Consider the following 22,659-nt stretch of genomic DNA (forward strand, 5'->3'; position numbering starts at 1 on the left):
CATGTACAAAGTGAACCATTTCGACGGCGTCAATTAATTGGATCATCTTAATTATCCTCAATTTCGATAGAATTCAGTTCAAGGGCTTCAAACCATTTGCGCAGCCTTCTGTGATGATAAAAAAGACAAAACCGACTTTGAAGATTTTTAGTGACTCAACCAGTGAGAGACCATTCTTTTCACAGCAGGAGCCAGTTTCTGAGGAGTACAGCCATATGACGTTCAACCTTCATTGTCTAGAAAGTTTTGTCCTTTGCTGAGTCAACACCTATCAACCTTTCCGACTTTTCACCTGATATAATGATGTAAGGAATCGCGTCACTTTATCCAGCGCCTGTTTTTATTTGAATCATTCTTTATTCTCATATGCAACACAAAACTTTGTGATGTCCAGTGAACTCAGATTTCGAACTTAGCTGTTTTTTTACTCAGTCATTGCTCGACGAGTAGTTAGGGATTTGTTCTAAATACATTTTGTGTTTTCTGGTCACGTTAGCATTTACTTGTCTATCCATTTCGGGTGATTCATAAGCTCACATAAAGTGGAGCATAGAGGTGAGTTTGAGAATCTTCTGAATGAGATCCTTATATTATGCACGTAAAAGAAGTCGGTAGGTCTGCTGAGAGAACAACGTTTTACTTTTTGGATATGTGAACTGGAGGTAATGACCAAGATGTACCACACAATCAATAACCCGTTTTTCACTTCAGATATAAGGAACATTATCTAGAGACCCAAACACTTTTTCTTTCGGTCGAAAGAGGTATTGCGGACTAGACTATGAGATTCGTCCGTCTCAGACAATACAAGCCTCTGACTTCGGGTTCTGTGACTAAATACTATGGTTTTGGTCACCTCTGGATCTGTTAACTCCAATTCCGTGTAGTTAAATAAGAATGGATTGATTGTGTCGCTCAAAATCCAAATAATTGGTATGAAGGTAGAAACATCCATCGAAAACAATATTTATTCAGTTAAGCAAAATATCTGCGTTCTTCCTTGTATGGTTCTGGACAGGATATGAAGCTTCTTTGAATGATTGTAATCAACGATAAAACGAAAACACGTATTATATGCATATTATATTTACGTTATTAAGTTAATAAGAACAGATTATCTGAAAACATAACATGCTTTTGCACTGCTCATTGACCACTATACAGTGAAAAGACATTCTAGCACAACGTAATTTACTGGACACCAAATAGTGATACATAAATACATCTGTCAAGTACCCGAGAATTATCAGGACTATTTCTAACAATAAGTAAAGATAGATAATGGGTAGTAGTGGAATCCAGGACGAGCGTTTCGTCCTATTTAGGACTCTTCAGCTGGATGAACCTGCGTCTCAGAGTTGATGTTCACTCTGGGACTCGAACCCAGTACCATTCGTTTCAAACGCCATCCCGTTATCCCCTCAGCCACTGAGTCCTGATAGTCACTTGCTTGTGCAATGAGGTGAACTTAAATTCACTTTGCTCATAAAAGCTTAAACCTCAATGGGAAGGTAAAAGCAAAACAATACAAAGTGTATTTCAAACAATGTTAGGTCAAATCCCTTTTTGTAAGAAACCACTAAAATAACAAGTCTTTTCAGTAAACTGTTGAGTGAGATTACTAATCAACTGCCCAACTCTGCAGTCTTGAGTTCAGTCTAATTATACCACATTGTCAAAAGTCTGGTATCATATAAAAATGAAATTAAATTATGATGGCTGATCCTAATCAAAGTCATATAAAGGGAGTTTCATCAAAGAAGACTATAAACTTTGAGAACATGGTTACACAACTCACTGATAGAAGTGTTCATACAAAACGAAAATAATTCAGGAAGTGACAATATTGTCAAACGGTGCATTTTAAAGGGATCCTCAAAATAATCATTCTGTAGCACCAAGTGTTTAAACTTATGGCCTAATAAATTGAGTTTGTCGATTCTAGATGTGCGGTCGCGTGAATATGATCAAGAGGACTCAAACACGGGAAAATTCAACAACACTGGTATCTGAGTCTCTTCTGACGAAACATTTAGAAATTCAACTAAAGAAAAAGGCAGGGATTGTTATCAGGGGAAATCTATTTTGTTGTACACCGAGTGGATGTGATGTGCAAATTATAGTCAGATTAGTTATCAAAAAAGATGCGTGAAACAAAGGATTGAAACGTAATCAGTTGCCAATCCATGCCCCAGTGTCTTCATTTAAACTGATATTCATACTCCTAGTGCTGCTGTCATTTTTAAAACCTCTTTCGCATATTGTTTTACTGATTTTTAGGTAGTGTCCATCCTAGGTTAGCACCTCATTTAATTTGCCCAAGACACTAGATAACTCATCCCACTTCCTCACCATTCAACACCACCAATTAATTTATGGTAGATACATAGTTTCGAAACCATGAGTACCATTTCTACTTCATGTCTCCCAACCATTATTGGTTTAATTCATTGTTTGTCTTCAAATCACTTCAGGAGACAATATTTGAGCACCAATTTTGTATGGGCCTATATTATCCAGTGTACCGGCTGTACTAAAAGTGAAACTCAAGGTACCACACAAACATTCTACCCTTATAAGTTGAACCGACCAACAAGGGCCTAACGGTTATAGATTCTTGACTTCAATGAAACATAATCCTCTCAACTACCCCTAAGTGACCATAATCCTTCCGTGCTCAGTATGAAAATCGAAGAGCATAGAACTCAAAATATGGATTCGGCGAGTTGAAACCATCAAAGATAGGAAATCAAGCCAAACACAAGAAAAAACACAGACTTTTAAAGATATTGTTGAAAAGTAAGTCGTAGACGGAAAGTAAGAATAAATTGAAAGTGCTCCATCTGAAGACTAGTACTTAGTGGGGTACCTCAAGATTCCGTCCTAGGTCCTTTACTCTTTATAATGTATGTTAATGATCTTCCAAGTATAGTACAGTCTCCAATGTTGTTATACGCTGACGGTGTAAAGATCTGGCGAGTAATAACTGGAGACACAGACGCATGTGCTCTTCAGGCGGACTTAAATAATATGATTAACTGGTCTAAAGAGTGGCTGATGCCTATTACCCGTGGTCTGGTCTCATAAGGATCTAGGGGTGACAGTGAGTCATGTTCTTAAGGTGACAGCCCATTGCCTGGAGGTCGCAGCTTAGGGGTTTCCAACCCTCTGGGCTTTAAAACGGACATTCACTAAGTTATATACTACCATGTTCACCACAGTATACACATCCTTAGTGAGAAATAAGCTTGAGAACTGCGTTCAGGCTGCAAGTCCCTGTTTAAAAGATGGTCCAGATATCCTAGAAAAAGTACAGAAGGCAGTCGCTAGTGCAATTCCAGAACTCCGGGGTTTACCATACAAAGAGCGGCTTGAAAAGCTGGACCTTTTTACTCTGTCCTATCGCAGATTAAGAGAAGATCTAATTTTGATGTACAAAATACTGAGAAATGATTTCGGACCTAACTCATTCTCCCTTTTTCCTCCCACTAGATCGGGACATCTCAGAGGACAAAGCAGGCGAGTAGAAAAGCCAAGAACGAACAAAATACTCGTGGCATACAGGTTTTCACATCGAGTCATCAATACTTGGACCCTGCTACCCGAAACAGTGGTGTCCGCACCTTCAATTGACTCTTTCAAGAGAAGACTGGACACTCCCAGAAGCATACTAGAAAAGGAATAACATAGGCCGTAGGCCTTCCGTCCTTACTACACAAATCTGAAAAGTTCTCAGAGGTGAAATGTTTCGAAGCCAACATAAACAATCTACTGGTATCCTTTGGTGACAAGTTCACATACATTAAGCGAATCTCCTATGCTTCCATGTGAACTCAGCGTACATATTTGCATTTCCGCGTTTCTTAAAACGTTGAAGGTTATTCGGGTCAAGGTCATAGCCTAACTGGTTTTTCATAAATTGACTAGTGATGCTATTCCGGGGTTTGACCTCAACAATCTTGGTAGTTGGACTGTAGTTTAATGACACTATTCTAGGCTAACAAAACAGGATTTGTGTCTCTCACTAAACATGCTAAGCAGTTTCATCTCGTAAGTGGCATTTAGTACTGTATTACTTAACAATGATCCAATCTTACAGTTTTTCCAAATATTAATATATAAACTTCTCAGTTTACATATGCGGTCAGATTTATTCCTCATATATTTCATTCCTGTCTGTTGGCATACCGCAGGTCACGGCAACTGTAACGATCGAATCTCCTATTTTGGGGAAATTTTTTCTGTTTTAGTGTGTAGTGTCAGTCATTATTTTAGGCCCATATATCTTATTCTAGCTTTCGGACATTCCATCCTATTCATTCTAATTGAGTCATATTTTGACCTTGTTAATTATTCGCTTATCAATATAGACTTTTTATATCAGCGTATATGTGTGTACACATCATATTCCATGACTCACAACATGTCTGTAGTTTATTTTGTCTGCCTATAAATATTGAGTAACGCTTGACAAAAATGGAGTTGGCTTCCCAGCCATCTTCCCTGCGTGTCATTTTGCTTTGTTCTGTTTCATTCGCTTCATATACAAAATATATGTATTCACAAGTCAATTCTCGTTATTCGACTTATTTAATTCCGTTATTGACTAACGCGATTCAAGTGGACGATGATATACGAGAATAGGCGATAGCAAACATCCATATGATCTAAATAGAGTCAGATCCACGGGCCACAAAAATGGGTCGTCGTTTTTATTTCCTTTTGAGCTATCTCGATTCTTACTCCCCCGAGAACTAGAGCGAGGTCTTGTAGATGTGAAATTGGAGATTAATAATTTTAATGCATCTAGTTTATTTTCAAGACTGGCAACAGCTCGTTCGTGATGTGCTCGTAGTTCGCCTAACTCAGCAGTTAACGATGCTATGGTAGGAGTTTTCTTGTCGTTCGAAGTTTCTGATATTGTCTGTACGTAAGGTGTAGTACAGGGTGTAATTTCTAGAATTTTATCAGCCATGCTAGCAAGACTTTCTAAATCTAATGGTTGGCTAAGAGCGCAAAGAATTTGCCTAACTACTGTTGGCAAACGTTGTAGCCAAATCTCCTTGAGGAAAGCATCATCAAATTTATAAGGGCCGGCCAATTGTCTCATGTGGCGTAATAATTGAGACGGTGACTTGTCGCCTAGCTCACATTCGTGCAGTAATTGTTGTAGTCTCTTTTCATCCGATAATGAGGTACGTTGGATAATTGCCTGCTTCAATTGATCATATGGATTAGATGCAGGTAATTATCCAACGTACCTCATTATCGGATGAAAAGAGACTACAACAATTACTGCACGAATGTGAGCTAGGCGACAAGTCACCGTCTCAATTATTACGCCACATGAGACAATTGGCCGGCCCTTATAAATTTGATGATGCTTTCCTCAAGGAGATTTGGCTACAACGTTTGCCAACAGTAGTTAGGCAAATTCTTTGCGCTCTTAGCCAACCATTAGATTTAGAAAGTCTTGCTAGCATGGCTGATAAAATTCTAGAAATTACACCCTGTACTACACCTTACGTACAGACAATATCAGAAACTTCGAACGACAAGAAAACTCCTACCATAGCATCGTTAACTGCTGAGTTAGGCGAACTACGAGCACATCACGAACGAGCTGTTGCCAGTCTTGAAAATAAACTAGATGCATTAAAATTATTAATCTCCAATTTCACATCTACAAGACCTCGCTCTAGTTCTCGGGGGAGTAAGAATCGAGATAGCTCAAAAGGAAATAAAAACGACGACCCATTTTTGTGGCCCGTGGATCTGACTCCTATTTAGATCATATGGATGTTTGCTATCGCCTATTCTCGTATATCATCGTCCACTTGAATCGCGTTAGTCAATAACGGAATTAAATAAGTCGAATAACGAGAATTGACTTGTGAATACATATATTTTGTATATGAAGCGAATGAAACAGAACAAAGCAAAATGACACGCAGGGAAGATGGCTGGGAAGCCAACTCCATTTTTGTCAAGCGTTACTCAATATTTATAGGCAGACAAAATCAAACTACGGGCCTCCACAAAAATAGTGAGCCCGTTCGACAACATCGTTCGATCTAAACAACGGCAGGACTACGGGCCACCGAAAGTGTAATTCCGGGAAAGCCGCTATGTAAGGCTTTGGTGCATTTCTCAAGAAATGGCACAAAACCCTCAAAATTTTCCCCTAAACTTTGGGAAAAAACCCGAAATTTTCCCCAAATCGGCAAATTAATGGTCAGATCACGAGCTTCCAATTTTAGGGAAAATTTGGCACATGTTGGGGAAATTTTAGGAAGGCCATTTGACTTCGGAAGTTTCCCCAAAATTGGAAGCTCGGGATTCAGATTTGTGTAGTAAGGACAGAAGGCCTACGGCCTATGTTATTCCTTTTCTAGTACGCTTCTGGGAGTGTCCAGTCTTCTCTTGAAAGAGTCAATTGAAGGTGCGGACACCACTGTTTCGGGTAGCAGGGTCCAAGTATTGATGACTCGATGTGAAAACCTGTATGCCACGAGTATTTTGTTCGTTCTTGGCTTTTCTACTCGCCTGCTTTGTCCTCTGAGATGTCCCGATCTAGTGGGAGGAAAAAGAGAGAATGAGTTAGGTCCGAAATCATTTCTCAGTATTTTGTACATCAAAATTAGATCTTCTCTTAATCTGCGATAGGACAGAGTAAAAAGGTCCAGCTTTTCAAGCCGCTCTTTGTATGGTAAACCCCGGAGTTCTGGAATTGCACTAGCGACTGCCTTCTGTACTTTTTCTAGGATATCTGGACCATCTTTTAAACAGGGACTTGCAGCCTGAACGCAGTTCTCAAGCTTATTTCTCACTAAGGATGTGTATACTGTGGTGAACATGGTAGTATATAACTTAGTGAATGTCCGTTTTAAAGCCCAGAGGGTTGGAAACCCCTAAGCTGCGACCTCCAGGCAATGGGCTGTCACCTTAAGAACATGACTCACTGTCACCCCTAGATCCTTATGAGACCAGACCACGGGTAATAGGCATCAGCCACTCTTTAGACCAGTTAATCATATTATTTAAGTCCGCCTGAAGAGCACATGCGTCTGTGTCTCCAGTTATTACTCGCCAGATCTTTACACCGTCAGCGTATAACAACATTGGAGACTGTACTATACTTGGAAGATCATTAACATACATTATAAAGAGTAAAGGACCTAGGACGGAATCTTGAGGTACCCCACTAAGTACTAGTCTTCAGATGGAGCACTTTGAATTTATTGTTATTCTGTCTACGACCTACTATTAAATCCTTAATCCATTTTAAAAGATGTCCTACAGTACCAAGGTTTTCCAATTTTTATGGCATTCTATTTAGTTGGCAACTTGTTAAAAGCCTTACTGAAGTGTATGTAGACAACATCCACTGAGTTTCCGTTGTCTTGTGCGTTTATCCAAAACTCCCTTGCAATAAGGAGGTTCGTTGTACCAGATGGACACTTTCTAAAATCATGTTGTTCTTTGTTTAGCAAGTTATTGGTTTCCGTAAATGCCATTATGGTCCGTTTGACTATTCTTTCCAATATTTTAAACACAACACTGGTGAGGCTTGCAGTTCTGTAGTTCTATGAATCTTGTCTTGGTCCTGTTTTATGTATGGGAGTGACGATTGCGTCCTTCCAGTCCATAGGTAACACACCTTGGTCAAGTGACATATTGAATATCACAGTCAGTGGGGCCGCGATATATTGGGCCATATGTCTCAAGATTTTGGGGTGTAGTTCATCTGGTCCTGTTGACTTCTCCATGTTTAGGGTGCTAAGAGCCTTAAGCACATCGTTTTGGTCGAGGTCCACGGTGAGCAGCTGGTTTGTTGACTCTGTATTTGAGTCTGGTTCTTTCTTTAGAGGAGGTTCCTGAGTGAAAACTGCCACAAAATAGTCAGCCATAGCCTCTGCTTCTTCCTGATCTTCCTCTGTCATTTCAGATTCACTCCCTTCTTTAATTAGGTTGGGAATCCAATGATGCATCATTGTTCTGTAGTTTATGTACGAGAATATTCTCTTGGGTTGCTTGAGTGCAGATTGTGCCAACTGCATTTCATATTTTCTTTGAGCTTCCCGAATTCTTGTTATACACTTGTTTCTTACCGTTCTGTAGCGTTCCATCGTACCTGCTGTGCCAAGGCGGATGGCAACATCCCAACATTTCTTTTGTCTTCATAAACGTTGAATATCCCGGCCTATCCAGGGATGGCCGTGTTTCTTCTTTGGAACTGTCCAGGGTATGTATTGTTGCGTTACCCGATTGTATAACTGCCTGTAAAGAGTTCATGCCTCTTGTACTGATGCATTTGAGTCAATTTCCCAGTTTTCAGCCGATGCTGTGGAGTTGATTGCCTCCATATCTGCCTTCCATATATTAGGACCGGCCGGCGCAACTGTTTGACAGGCAATCTCAGCAATGAATTTGAATAAGATGACTGCATGGTCACCTCTTCCTAGTGGTGGGAAAAAAGTCATTTGACCAACGTCATCACCGTATGTGAAGACTAAATGTAAAAGAGAAGAGGAGTTTCTTAAGTCATATCTTGTGGGGTTTCTAATGTTTTGGAATAAAACCAATCCAATCGAGGTTTCTAACAGTTTGCAATCGAACAACGTTATCGATGACCCTACTTCTAAGTAAACCCAGTTTATATACGGTGCATTAAAGTCGCCTACTACAATGCTTTTACCCTTATTACGTCAGGACTTAAGTTTACTTAGGAGAAAATCATCTGCTACACATTCTAGACTGGGATATACTGCAACTAATACAATAACTTGCCGTCTACATTTCAGCTTACATCGCACCAGTTTACATGTCCCTGAAACACGTGCCACTGTCTCAGCTACTCTTATGGGTACTCTTAGGGTGCTTTTCGTGTACAGGATAACCCCGTCTCCCCTACAGTTTAATCTATCAGCCCTACTGGTTAAAAAACCAGTCAACTGAATTTCATTATCTAATACTTCTGACGTTAACCAAGTTTCCGAGGTAGCAATAACATCCGGGTTTTTTTATCCACCATTGACTTGAGCCCCGCCATTTTTTTTAGTAGACTGCAACCATTTGTGTAGCATACCTTCAAGTCTGTGGAGAACTTTCCCTTACCACCCAGAGTCGTTTGGGGATCGTTTTGCTCCGAACTTTTACAATTTGAAAACCCTTCAGAACGAGGTTTCTTTCACGGTTTCGGCGACGCTCATTTATTTCCACTTCTGCAGCTCGTCTCTTAATACGGCCAGCTAGACTTAGATCCTCACGGACGTATATTCCGGACCCAATCAGTTTACGTGAGTTGTCTAGAATTAGGTTCCTTTCTTCAACCGTGGCAAATATAACCGTCAAGAGGCGGTTTTTCTGAGGAATCTCAGAATCCACCTTTTGTCCTATTCTATAAAGCTTATAAATACTAACTCCTGAAACTGTATCTGGGAATAGTTTGCTTATTAAGGACTTAATATGACTGAGGTCGTGTTCAAATCTAGCCGTTGGTTCCTTATCGGAAGATTCTCTTGACTTATGAAAAGTGACTGACCTCTCAGAGAGATCTGTCTTGACACGCAGTGGAGTTTTTGTTTCTGATACCGTCTTTTCCAATGACTTGCTAACCAGCTGTGTTTTACCTACAGTTTTGGCTTCTAAAAGTTACCATCGTCTCCACGTTTCCTTAAACACTACGATTCCTCAGTTTCAGTTCACATGTCATTTTCTGCTTACTTAACTATCATTATAACATTGGGAATCCGGCACGTGCATATTCTTTACTTCAACATGGAGATGTGTAACTGTGATGTTGTACTAAGTTATTGTTTTAAGCATCTCTTCCTAGTAGCAAAATAAATCATGGTATTTTGACTGGTTCACTATTGTTTTTGGTCTTTTTTCACATGTAGGTATCAATGACTATCACGTTATACATGGTTCTGTTTTAAGCCGTTTTAAGATGGAACGGCTTAGTTTGTCAGTAGTTAGTTGTTTTGTAAACTATTAGAGCTGTAACCATCTCAACTTTCTTCAACCGTATCGATGAGTCATGGGCTAACTTGTCAGTTTCTAAGATAAAAAGGCTGAGATTCCGGTGTCTTAATTTCCAAGTGAGCGGATGCTCTACGTATCCTTTTAAGAGTCCCAAAACCTTTAGCAGCTACTGGTCTCTAGTATGTAATGATTGTTTGACACTAAACGTTTTCTTTCAAATTTTCATTACGTCGAATACAAACATTGGAATGAGAGGAACCAAATATTCATGTACCACGCAATAAGAATGAGGTTGTAAAGAGATAAAAAAGGAAATGTCATAAAAAAGAACAATAAACAGAAATTAGCGTATGAAAGTGAAATAGTAATAATGGGAGAAGCAGTTCATATGAAATGAAACTAACCAGAAAGAATTCTTTTAGTCAAAGAAGTTACTATTACTTTTATCAAGAAAGTTACAACAGTATCGCCACTGGTTTCTATTCTGAACCATGTTTTATAACGTGTTGCATTATCTTTAGGTCCTCAACTAGAGTAGTGAAGGACCAACAGAAGCCAGTTCCGTATAGCTTTCTTTCATGCCATTGCACTATATCGTCCACATCTCCGCTTTTCCCAACCAGTCCCAGTGTCGGCAAATAATGCACGACGTGGAATTCTCTGGGACAACATTCGTAGAACATGTCCAAGCCACCGAAGTCGATGTTTCAAGATAGTGAAACCAGTTGGATTATCGTCTCTGCACCCGAACACACGATGCCGAACCTCTGCATTACTAACATGGTGTTGACACTGGATGTCAGCAATCCTTCGGAGACAGCGATGGTCAAACACAGAGTCGTCTAACATCCTCAACTCGGAGACGCCAGGTTTCACAAGCATAGAGCAAAACTGCTCTCACTGACGTGTTGTAGATCCGACCTTTTACAGCCAGACTAACATCACGAAGGCGCCAAAGATGGCCCAGATTGGCATAAGCCGCTCTGGCTTTCACTATACGTGCATTGATCTCATCACTCACGTCACCAACAGCACTTATGCAGCTACCTAGATACACGAACTTCTCGACTACTTCTATTTGCTCACTACCCAGGGTGAGTGCAGGATCAGGATGCTATCAGTCTTGTAAAAGTACTTTGCACTTCGAAGGTGCAAAGCACATACCATACCCACGGACGCTAATCACCTGCATGGCTTGGGTATTATCGCACAGTAAGGCAATATCATCGACACACTCAAGGTCGAGAAGTCTTTCTCCAGGCAACAGATTCACATAGACATTACTTACATCCATCAGAGCTGTTTCCAGAACGTCATCGATGGTAAAGTTAAAGAGGAATGGTGAGATTGGGCAACCCTTTCTAACCCCACTGCTTGAACAGAACAATGGAGAAAGGTGATTATATGCCCTCACTCTCTTTGGGGTGTTTGTATATACGGCCTTTAGGATGTTAACGAACTTTTCAGACACACCCTTCTTCAATAGACAGTCCCAGAGAACAGTCCTGTCAAACGAATCGAAGGCGCTAGCTTAAGACCAGCAGAAGTGACTTCTTTCACTGATAAACCCCTTTTGCTACCTGGATATCCACTACTATTGGATTTATTATGCCACTTCTAAACCCAAATTGAGTCCTTTTTTGTTCAGGTCTCTTTATTCTTATGGTAAGTGACATATCTTTAAGCACATGCTCATCAGTTTATTGTAGTTTGTTTATTTCTCAGTATTAAATCTTTCTTATTCAGGTTTGAACATTACCTTCCGTAATTATGTCCTGTTTGACCCTTAATCTGTTGATCGACTGCGTAACCTATAAATCTTAAGGATAGTGATTTGTGGCAAGCCCATTTGACTACTGTATCATTTATCTAGTCATTGTAACTCAGACTCAATTCACTATGTTAATTTCGGTGTGTATGATCGAATGTATGTCTGTACATTAACTTTTAAGCTATCTTCCTATTGGTTTCAATGTGCAGATAATCGATAATCTATCCACACCCGATTAACTCAAATATATATGGATTTTTAACAGACTCACTCACTCTCCCTGTTTCATCGTGTGCTTGCTCACCGAACGCTTGTGGATTATTATTATTCATTAACAATAAACTATCTCTATAACTGGTGTTCAGGCTTTTTAATAATCTCGAGTAAATTCGCAATTCTACTAGGTGATTAAGCCTACCTAAAATACTCAGTTACGGGATATTATTATTTGGAGTCAGATATTGAGGACATCATCCTCAACATATTGGAATCAGGCTCAATATCTGACTCCAAATAATAATATCCCGTAACTGAGTGTTTTAGGTAGGCTTAATCTCCTAGTTGAATTGCGAATTTACTCGAGATTATTAAAAAGCCTGAACACCAGTTATAGAGATAGTTTATTGTTAATGAATAATAATAATCCACAAGCGTTCGGTGAGCAAGCACACGATGAAACAGGGAGAGTGAGTGAGTCTGTTAAAAATCCATATATATTTGAGAGTTAATCGGGTGTGGATAGATTATCGATTATCTGCACATTGAAACCAATAGGAAGATAGCTTAAAAGTTAATGTACAGACATACATTCGATCATACACACCGAAATTAACATAGTGAATTGAGTCTGAGTTACAATGACTAGATAAATGATACAGTAGTCAAATGGGCTTGCCACAGATTCCGGTAACTTTAGGAGGAAATGAGTTATTGTGTCATCCTAATTTCTCCCACTTATTGGAAGCGAATTTTCGAACTTAAATCCTTACTCCTCGATTTTATGATCACTCTTATGTATCTTAACTACAAGTAAGACAGCCTTTCATAAATGACGTCAAGTGCTCTCCATCTATTTCACTACTTTCCATTCAGTCTTTTGTAATGGTTGGATGGGGAGCAGTTTTGTATTATTCATATTATTAGGACCTTTTTGTATCTCCGATTATCAGTCCTGTTAGTTTGCTTATTAGTGGAAGCAGTCTCGTTGCAGTCTCATTTTTATTTGGTTCGATTCTATTTGTCTGAGCTATATACATCTTGGGAACACTTATAAGTGACATGCGACAGGTGTTTGAGCAGCAGTTTTGCACATTCGAATGCATCCTGCCTTGCTAAACCTTTTAAAGGCTTCGGATGTGAAATCTGTCCAAAAGTTAGGGTACTAGCCTCTAGCCTTACCATAGTATACGCAGCTTTTTCCCATGGAAAATAACACGGTTGTTGATAGCACGTTTTCGTAACCATCGCTCAAAAGATATTAATTTGTGTCATAAAAACTTGTATTGAACTAAAACTTGTTGGGAAAATACATCAATTTATAATTAAACTATCAGATTAATGAGCACAAGATGAAAACTATCACAAAATCTGGTATTCCGGATTTCTTAACTGAATTCAATGAGAGCAAAAACAGTAGGCTTTAATACTTAAAAAGGGTCAAGACTGGAAAAACTAATCGAAAAAAGAAGAGGTACCAAACCTTTTTAAAATAGGGGTTTTGAGCTGAAAACCAGAGTTCTGAGATGGGCGATAATATTTGTTCTTCGAGTGGATAATTTTGGCGTGGTTTCGTTCTTTAAACTGGACGGTTTAGTCGTGAAGCATTCTTCGTCTTTTTGGACATCGTCATTATATTGCTTTTCTAATTTCTTGTACAATTCAGGGTACTTCATCAAATGCTGAGGAAAAGAAGACTGTTACTCTCCTACCTGGTGATGGGGTGTGGCCAGAACTCTTCGTTTGTGTAAAGTCAGTTTTCAAAGAATTCAATGTACCTGTTCAGTTTGAGGAGGTGAAATTTGGGTAAGAAATAGATTGGTATCCTGTTTGATTCCCCCAGATTTAACAATAATTTAGATCCAAATGGTGGTCTCTATAATGCTGTCAACTCTGTTACTAAAAACAAGGTCGGTTTAAAAGGAATTGTCCGTACACCTGTCGAAACTCAGGGATCTAGTGCACTTAACCTAAGAATGAGGTATGTCTTTGTTTCTGATCAAGTAAGATCCATATTTTTCAATTTATCCGTTTTTCTGCCGTGTTTACAATATTGAAGTTTGTACCTCTATTGTGAACAGTAAATTTTGACAACAGTTTGTTTTGGACTGAACCAATAAGCTTTTTTTTCATTATCATATTTTATGTAAAGTAATTGTCTGTACTGATAGCCAAAAGATGAAAAATATTTGGTCTTATTTCTTAAAGCGTTTTTAGACTAAAAAATGTCTTAAGTATAGACTCGACTATTTGTTGGATTACTTGGTATGAGAATTTGTTGAATAAATGGGAACTGTATATAAAGTGGTTTCCTTCCATACTTGTTCATTATGAGAATCATTTTACTAAATTCAAGATAGTTAGCGGAAGCTTTCCCGTAACTTTTGAATATATTATTTATGTAATACAATTTGATTTTTTTTCTGTAGATAGTTTTATGTCAATTCTGGCACCAAGTATATATTTTAATCTTGTCTTACTGATACTCATTATTTCTGAAGAATTCCTTGTAGTTAGTTTAATAAAAATACCAAATTTCCATTGTCATCAAACACCAAGGTAAATTTGCTGGTCCTTCAAAACTTGTCGGTTTCGATTCGTAAGTTACTTGTTCTTTTTTGTTGGTGAAGTTCCTGAGGTTTAATTAACGTCAGTAAGGCATGCTATTGTCATTTTGAGGTGATGGATAATATTTTAGCTCAGGATGAGAATTTTGGAGTTATTGTGACCCCTGAAAGCTCCACAAGTAATCCGTCTAGCTTTTGTCGTTTGCTGAAATATCTAGTTACTTAATGTCAATGAATAAATATTTGATGAAATATCACCATATTTCAGGGAATAATCATAGCTATTACTACTCTTGTTATTTCAGTACTTACAATAACATTTCAGCTGGTTTGAAATTTCCATTTTTATCTTGGAAAATCACAAACTAGTTATGGAAATACTTTTCATTTAGCTTTTCATTGTGACTCCACACGAGTACCATAGTGTTAGCGGGACATAGACTAGATTAAAGCATGCTCAATTCACGATTGCTTTGGTGCACGCTGATTGGCTAATTCTTATCCAATCAGCACTAGTCGATAGTTGGAGAACACTCTAGAATCTTCTCATGTAGAAAACTATAAATATACTGACGTTTTCTCTATTGTGCTTCTGACTTCCATCTAACCTTGTTATTTGGAATATAATCTCTTCCTGTTCAACCGTGTTTTGATTTGGGGACTTGTCGAGTGAATCGGTGTCCGAGAATACTAAGCAATAGGAATAGCTGGGTCATAACCGTAAGAAGAAAGAGATTATAACAGTGGCGACGGGGAAAAAGGAAAACAAATTCAAGATGCCCATATCAGATGACCAGCTTAACCGAATACTACAACAACAGCAAGCACAACTTGATGCACAAATGCGGTTGTTGGAGACTCTGACTCAACAGCTCAACATCCACAGCTCGAGTTCACACGCTATTTCAAGTTCGTCTTGTGATGCAGTTGCTAGCAGCATCCCAGAATTCATCTATGATCCTGAAAGTGGAAATACTTTTCTCACGTGGTTCAGACGTTGGGAAAATACATTTAGAACAGAATTCTGTAACCAAGACGATGCGTGGAAGACCCGATTGTTGGTACGTAAGTTGGGAAGCAGTGAACATGCACGTTTTGCTGACCATATATTGCCAAAGTTACCTCGAGAGCTCAGTTTCGAGGAGACGGTATTTCAGTTGTCAGAGATATTCGGCGAGTCATCCTCGTTGTTTAGTATTCGATATCGGTGTCTAAATTTGGTGAAACGCGAAGCTGATGAGTATGGTGTTCTAGCAGACATTGTCAACAGAGAATGTGAACGTTTCAAGTTACGCTCGTTGACTGATGACCAATTTAAATGCTTAATATTCATCAAAGCTCTTCAGTCACCACAAGATGCTGAGATCAGGACGAGACTTTTAGCTCGACTGGATCAAGACCCAAACGTCACACTCAGAACATTGACAGATGAGTGTAAGCGTCTACAAAGCATCAGACACGACAACGAGTTGATTGAACGGGTAAATCCTAATTTAACCTGCGGTAGTGTAAATACTATTACTAGGTTAAAAGTTCAGAAGCCTTTAACAACTCGTAACAAACCAAGGACTGCATGCTGGTTATGCGGTGATTGGCATTATGCACGATTCTGTCCATTCAAGAAGCATAAATGTCAGGAGTGCAACAAACGTGGACATAAAGAAGGTCACTGTCCACCGAAGCGTACGTCTCAGCCTAAGAAGAAGCATAAACGTCCTCGACATGTGAAATCAGCCGAGTCTAAATCTCTTTCTCTGGTAGCTGCCTTTCAAACAAACTATGACATTCAGAGAAAGTATGTTACCATCCAGATAAACGGCATATCAGCTCGTCTTCAAATTGACACGGCATCAGATATCACGTTAGTGTCTAGAGAAACGTATAACTTGCTGGGTAAACCGCCAATGAAGCCATCTAAGAAAAGGGCTAAAAACGCATCAGGTGGTGTGCTAAAACTGGTTGGTGAATTACAGTGTGAATTTTCCTTCAATGGAACTAACTGTACAGGAATATGTTACCTAACAGAACGGCCGAACCTTGATCTTCTTGGTCTAGATATGTTAGACAAACTTGGAATAATGGATGTACCAATTAACAGTGTCTGTAACGTATCGTGTTCATCATTGGACACCCCAGTACTTCCAAAGAAGACAGGTGAAAGGTTACTAGGAAAACTGAAAAGAAAGATACGAACACATTCCGATGTCATCCGTCCTACGCCAGCTATTGAACCCCAACGAAACCTATCGATGGAGAATCAGTCCAACCGACATCATGGGGCACAAAGACGATTGTTCACGGTGGGACAAAAAGTGCTTGCTATGGACTATCGTGGGAAACATCCTACATGGACAGCTGGTCGGATCTTGAAAAAGAAGGGGAGTGTGGTTTACGAGGTGTCAGTTGGCTCGGAAGTTTGGGTACGTCATGCTAACCAATTGAAAGCAACTTCGATAGCCAGCAACAAGATTCAATATCGATTACCTCTTGATGTTCTGCTAGACACCTTTGAAATCAAAACGCCGGGAATAGACACATCAGTTTCTGTGCAAGAAAAGAGTGATACTTCTCTATTGCCTAGACGATGGACTAATCGAAAGCACAGGCCAGTCACTCGGTTGCAGTTCGACCCTAGCACCAGATCCTACGAATCTGCTCAAAGGGGAGGTGTTAGCGGGACATAGATTAGATTAAAGCATGCTCAATTCACGATTGCTTTGGTGCACGCTGATTGGCTAATTCTTATCCAATCAGCACTAGTCGATAGTTGGAGAACACTCTAGAATCTTCTCATGTAGAAAACTATAAATATACTGACGTTTTCTCTATTGTGCTTCTGACTTCCATCTAACCTTGTTATTTGGAATATAATCTCTTCCTGTTCAACCGTGTTTTGATTTGGGGACTTGTCGAGTGAATCGGTGTCCGAGAATACTAAGCAATAGGAATAGCTGGGTCATAACCGTAAGAAGAAAGAGATTATAACAGTGGCGACGGGGAAAAAGGAAAACAAATTCAAGATGCCCATATCAGATGACCAGCTTAACCGAATACTACAACAACAGCAAGCACAACTTGATGCACAAATGCGGTTGTTGGAGACTCTGACTCAACAGCTCAACATCCACAGCTCGAGTTCACACGCTATTTCAAGTTCGTCTTGTGATGCAGTTGCTAGCAGCATCCCAGAATTCATCTATGATCCTGAAAGTGGAAATACTTTTCTCACGTGGTTCAGACGTTGGGAAAATACATTTAGAACAGAATTCTGTAACCAAGACGATGCGTGGAAGACCCGATTGTTGGTACGTAAGTTGGGAAGCAGTGAACATGCACGTTTTGCTGACCATATATTGCCAAAGTTACCTCGAGAGCTCAGTTTCGAGGAGACGGTATTTCAGTTGTCAGAGATATTCGGCGAGTCATCCTCGTTGTTTAGTATTCGATATCGGTGTCTAAATTTGGTGAAACGCGAAGCTGATGAGTATGGTGTTCTAGCAGACATTGTCAACAGAGAATGTGAACGTTTCAAGTTACGCTCGTTGACTGATGACCAATTTAAATGCTTAATATTCATCAAAGCTCTTCAGTCACCACAAGATGCTGAGATCAGGACGAGACTTTTAGCTCGACTGGATCAAGACCCAAACGTCACACTCAGAACATTGACAGATGAGTGTAAGCGTCTACAAAGCATCAGACACGACAACGAGTTGATTGAACGGGTAAATCCTAATTTAACCTGCGGTAGTGTAAATACTATTACTAGGTTAAAAGTTCAGAAGCCTTTAACAACTCGTAACAAACCAAGGACTGCATGCTGGTTATGCGGTGATTGGCATTATGCACGATTCTGTCCATTCAAGAAGCATAAATGTCAGGAGTGCAACAAACGTGGACATAAAGAAGGTCACTGTCCACCGAAGCGTACGTCTCAGCCTAAGAAGAAGCATAAACGTCCTCGACATGTGAAATCAGCCGAGTCTAAATCTCTTTCTCTGGTAGCTGCCTTTCAAACAAACTATGACATTCAGAGAAAGTATGTTACCATCCAGATAAACGGCATATCAGCTCGTCTTCAAATTGACACGGCATCAGATATCACGTTAGTGTCTAGAGAAACGTATAACTTGCTGGGTAAACCGCCAATGAAGCCATCTAAGAAAAGGGCTAAAAACGCATCAGGTGGTGTGCTAAAACTGGTTGGTGAATTACAGTGTGAATTTTCCTTCAATGGAACTAACTGTACAGGAATATGTTACCTAACAGAACGGCCGAACCTTGATCTTCTTGGTCTAGATATGTTAGACAAACTTGGAATAATGGATGTACCAATTAACAGTGTCTGTAACGTATCGTGTTCATCATTGGACACCCCAGTACTTCCAAAGAAGACAGGTGAAAGGTTACTAGGAAAACTGAAAAGAAAGATACGAACACATTCCGATGTCATCCGTCCTACGCCAGCTATTGAACCCCAACGAAACCTATCGATGGAGAATCAGTCCAACCGACATCATGGGGCACAAAGACGATTGTTCACGGTGGGACAAAAAGTGCTTGCTATGGACTATCGTGGGAAACATCCTACATGGACAGCTGGTCGGATCTTGAAAAAGAAGGGGAGTGTGGTTTACGAGGTGTCAGTTGGCTCGGAAGTTTGGGTACGTCATGCTAACCAATTGAAAGCAACTTCGATAGCCAGCAACAAGATTCAATATCGATTACCTCTTGATGTTCTGCTAGACACCTTTGAAATCAAAACGCCGGGAATAGACACATCAGTTTCTGTGCAAGAAAAGAGTGATACTTCTCTATTGCCTAGACGATGGACTAATCGAAAGCACAGGCCAGTCACTCGGTTGCAGTTCGACCCTAGCACCAGATCCTACGAATCTGCTCAAAGGGGAGGTGTTAGCGGGACATAGACTAGATTAAAGCATGCTCAATTCACGATTGCTTTGGTGCACGCTGATTGGCTAATTCTTATCCAATCAGCACTAGTCGATAGTTGGAGAACACTCTAGAATCTTCTCATGTAGAAAACTATAAATATACTGACGTTTTCTCTATTGTGCTTCTGACTTCCATCTAACCTTGTTATTTGGAATATAATCTCTTCCTGTTCAACCGTGTTTTGATTTGGGGACTTGTCGAGTGAATCGGTGTCCGAGAATACTAAGCAATAGGAATAGCTGGGTCATAACCGTAAGAAGAAAGAGATTATAACAGTGGCGACGGGGAAAAAGGAAAACAAATTCAAGATGCCCATATCAGATGACCAGCTTAACCGAATACTACAACAACAGCAAGCACAACTTGATGCACAAATGCGGTTGTTGGAGACTCTGACTCAACAGCTCAACATCCACAGCTCGAGTTCACACGCTATTTCAAGTTCGTCTTGTGATGCAGTTGCTAGCAGCATCCCAGAATTCATCTATGATCCTGAAAGTGGAAATACTTTTCTCACGTGGTTCAGACGTTGGGAAAATACATTTAGAACAGAATTCTGTAACCAAGACGATGCGTGGAAGACCCGATTGTTGGTACGTAAGTTGGGAAGCAGTGAACATGCACGTTTTGCTGACCATATATTGCCAAAGTTACCTCGAGAGCTCAGTTTCGAGGAGACGGTATTTCAGTTGTCAGAGATATTCGGCGAGTCATCCTCGTTGTTTAGTATTCGATATCGGTGTCTAAATTTGGTGAAACGCGAAGCTGATGAGTATGGTGTTCTAGCAGACATTGTCAACAGAGAATGTGAACGTTTCAAGTTACGCTCGTTGACTGATGACCAATTTAAATGCTTAATATTCATCAAAGCTCTTCAGTCACCACAAGATGCTGAGATCAGGACGAGACTTTTAGCTCGACTGGATCAAGACCCAAACGTCACACTCAGAACATTGACAGATGAGTGTAAGCGTCTACAAAGCATCAGACACGACAACGAGTTGATTGAACGGGTAAATCCTAATTTAACCTGCGGTAGTGTAAATACTATTACTAGGTTAAAAGTTCAGAAGCCTTTAACAACTCGTAACAAACCAAGGACTGCATGCTGGTTATGCGGTGATTGGCATTATGCACGATTCTGTCCATTCAAGAAGCATAAATGTCAGGAGTGCAACAAACGTGGACATAAAGAAGGTCACTGTCCACCGAAGCGTACGTCTCAGCCTAAGAAGAAGCATAAACGTCCTCGACATGTGAAATCAGCCGAGTCTAAATCTCTTTCTCTGGTAGCTGCCTTTCAAACAAACTATGACATTCAGAGAAAGTATGTTACCATCCAGATAAACGGCATATCAGCTCGTCTTCAAATTGACACGGCATCAGATATCACGTTAGTGTCTAGAGAAACGTATAACTTGCTGGGTAAACCGCCAATGAAGCCATCTAAGAAAAGGGCTAAAAACGCATCAGGTGGTGTGCTAAAACTGGTTGGTGAATTACAGTGTGAATTTTCCTTCAATGGAACTAACTGTACAGGAATATGTTACCTAACAGAACGGCCGAACCTTGATCTTCTTGGTCTAGATATGTTAGACAAACTTGGAATAATGGATGTACCAATTAACAGTGTCTGTAACGTATCGTGTTCATCATTGGACACCCCAGTACTTCCAAAGAAGACAGGTGAAAGGTTACTAGGAAAACTGAAAAGAAAGATACGAACACATTCCGATGTCATCCGTCCTACGCCAGCTATTGAACCCCAACGAAACCTATCGATGGAGAATCAGTCCAACCGACATCATGGGGCACAAAGACGATTGTTCACGGTGGGACAAAAAGTGCTTGCTATGGACTATCGTGGGAAACATCCTACATGGACAGCTGGTCGGATCTTGAAAAAGAAGGGGAGTGTGGTTTACGAGGTGTCAGTTGGCTCGGAAGTTTGGGTACGTCATGCTAACCAATTGAAAGCAACTTCGATAGCCAGCAACAAGATTCAATATCGATTACCTCTTGATGTTCTGCTAGACACCTTTGAAATCAAAACGCCGGGAATAGACACATCAGTTTCTGTGCAAGAAAAGAGTGATACTTCTCTATTGCCTAGACGATGGACTAATCGAAAGCACAGGCCAGTCACTCGGTTGCAGTTCGACCCTAGCACCAGATCCTACGAATCTGCTCAAAGGGGAGGTGTTAGCGGGACATAGACTAGATTAAAGCATGCTCAATTCACGATTGCTTTGGTGCACGCTGATTGGCTAATTCTTATCCAATCAGCACTAGTCGATAGTTGGAGAACACTCTAGAATCTTCTCATGTAGAAAACTATAAATATACTGACGTTTTCTCTATTGTGCTTCTGACTTCCATCTAACCTTGTTATTTGGAATATAATCTCTTCCTGTTCAACCGTGTTTTGATTTGGGGACTTGTCGAGTGAATCGGTGTCCGAGAATACTAAGCAATAGGAATAGCTGGGTCATAACCGTAAGAAGAAAGAGATTATAACAGTGGCGACGGGGAAAAAGGAAAACAAATTCAAGATGCCCATATCAGATGACCAGCTTAACCGAATACTACAACAACAGCAAGCACAACTTGATGCACAAATGCGGTTGTTGGAGACTCTGACTCAACAGCTCAACATCCACAGCTCGAGTTCACACGCTATTTCAAGTTCGTCTTGTGATGCAGTTGCTAGCAGCATCCCAGAATTCATCTATGATCCTGAAAGTGGAAATACTTTTCTCACGTGGTTCAGACGTTGGGAAAATACATTTAGAACAGAATTCTGTAACCAAGACGATGCGTGGAAGACCCGATTGTTGGTACGTAAGTTGGGAAGCAGTGAACATGCACGTTTTGCTGACCATATATTGCCAAAGTTACCTCGAGAGCTCAGTTTCGAGGAGACGGTATTTCAGTTGTCAGAGATATTCGGCGAGTCATCCTCGTTGTTTAGTATTCGATATCGGTGTCTAAATTTGGTGAAACGCGAAGCTGATGAGTATGGTGTTCTAGCAGACATTGTCAACAGAGAATGTGAACGTTTCAAGTTACGCTCGTTGACTGATGACCAATTTAAATGCTTAATATTCATCAAAGCTCTTCAGTCACCACAAGATGCTGAGATCAGGACGAGACTTTTAGCTC

The 22,659-nt window shown here is 40.1% G+C and overlaps 1 protein-coding gene across 1 annotated transcript in view; it reads left to right on the forward strand.

The window, feature by feature from the left end:
• Window positions 1–3,876: 3,876 nt before the first annotated feature.
• IDH3B (Isocitrate dehydrogenase [NAD] subunit beta, mitochondrial) overlaps window positions 3,877–22,659 on the forward strand; it is a 60,376-nt gene continuing 41,593 nt past the window's right edge. The window contains exons 1-4 of the mRNA XM_051213158.1: window positions 3,877–3,962; window positions 3,997–4,050; window positions 13,641–13,780; window positions 13,818–13,955. Coding sequence (XP_051069104.1) covers window positions 3,930–3,962; window positions 3,997–4,050; window positions 13,641–13,780; window positions 13,818–13,955 — 365 coding nt within the window. The 5' untranslated portion in view covers window positions 3,877–3,929. The remainder of the gene's footprint in view (window positions 3,963–3,996; window positions 4,051–13,640; window positions 13,781–13,817; window positions 13,956–22,659) is intronic.

This window comes from Schistosoma haematobium, chromosome 3, assembly GCF_000699445.3.
Source record: "Schistosoma haematobium chromosome 3, whole genome shotgun sequence".
Lineage (NCBI taxonomy): Eukaryota > Metazoa > Platyhelminthes > Trematoda > Strigeidida > Schistosomatidae > Schistosoma > Schistosoma haematobium.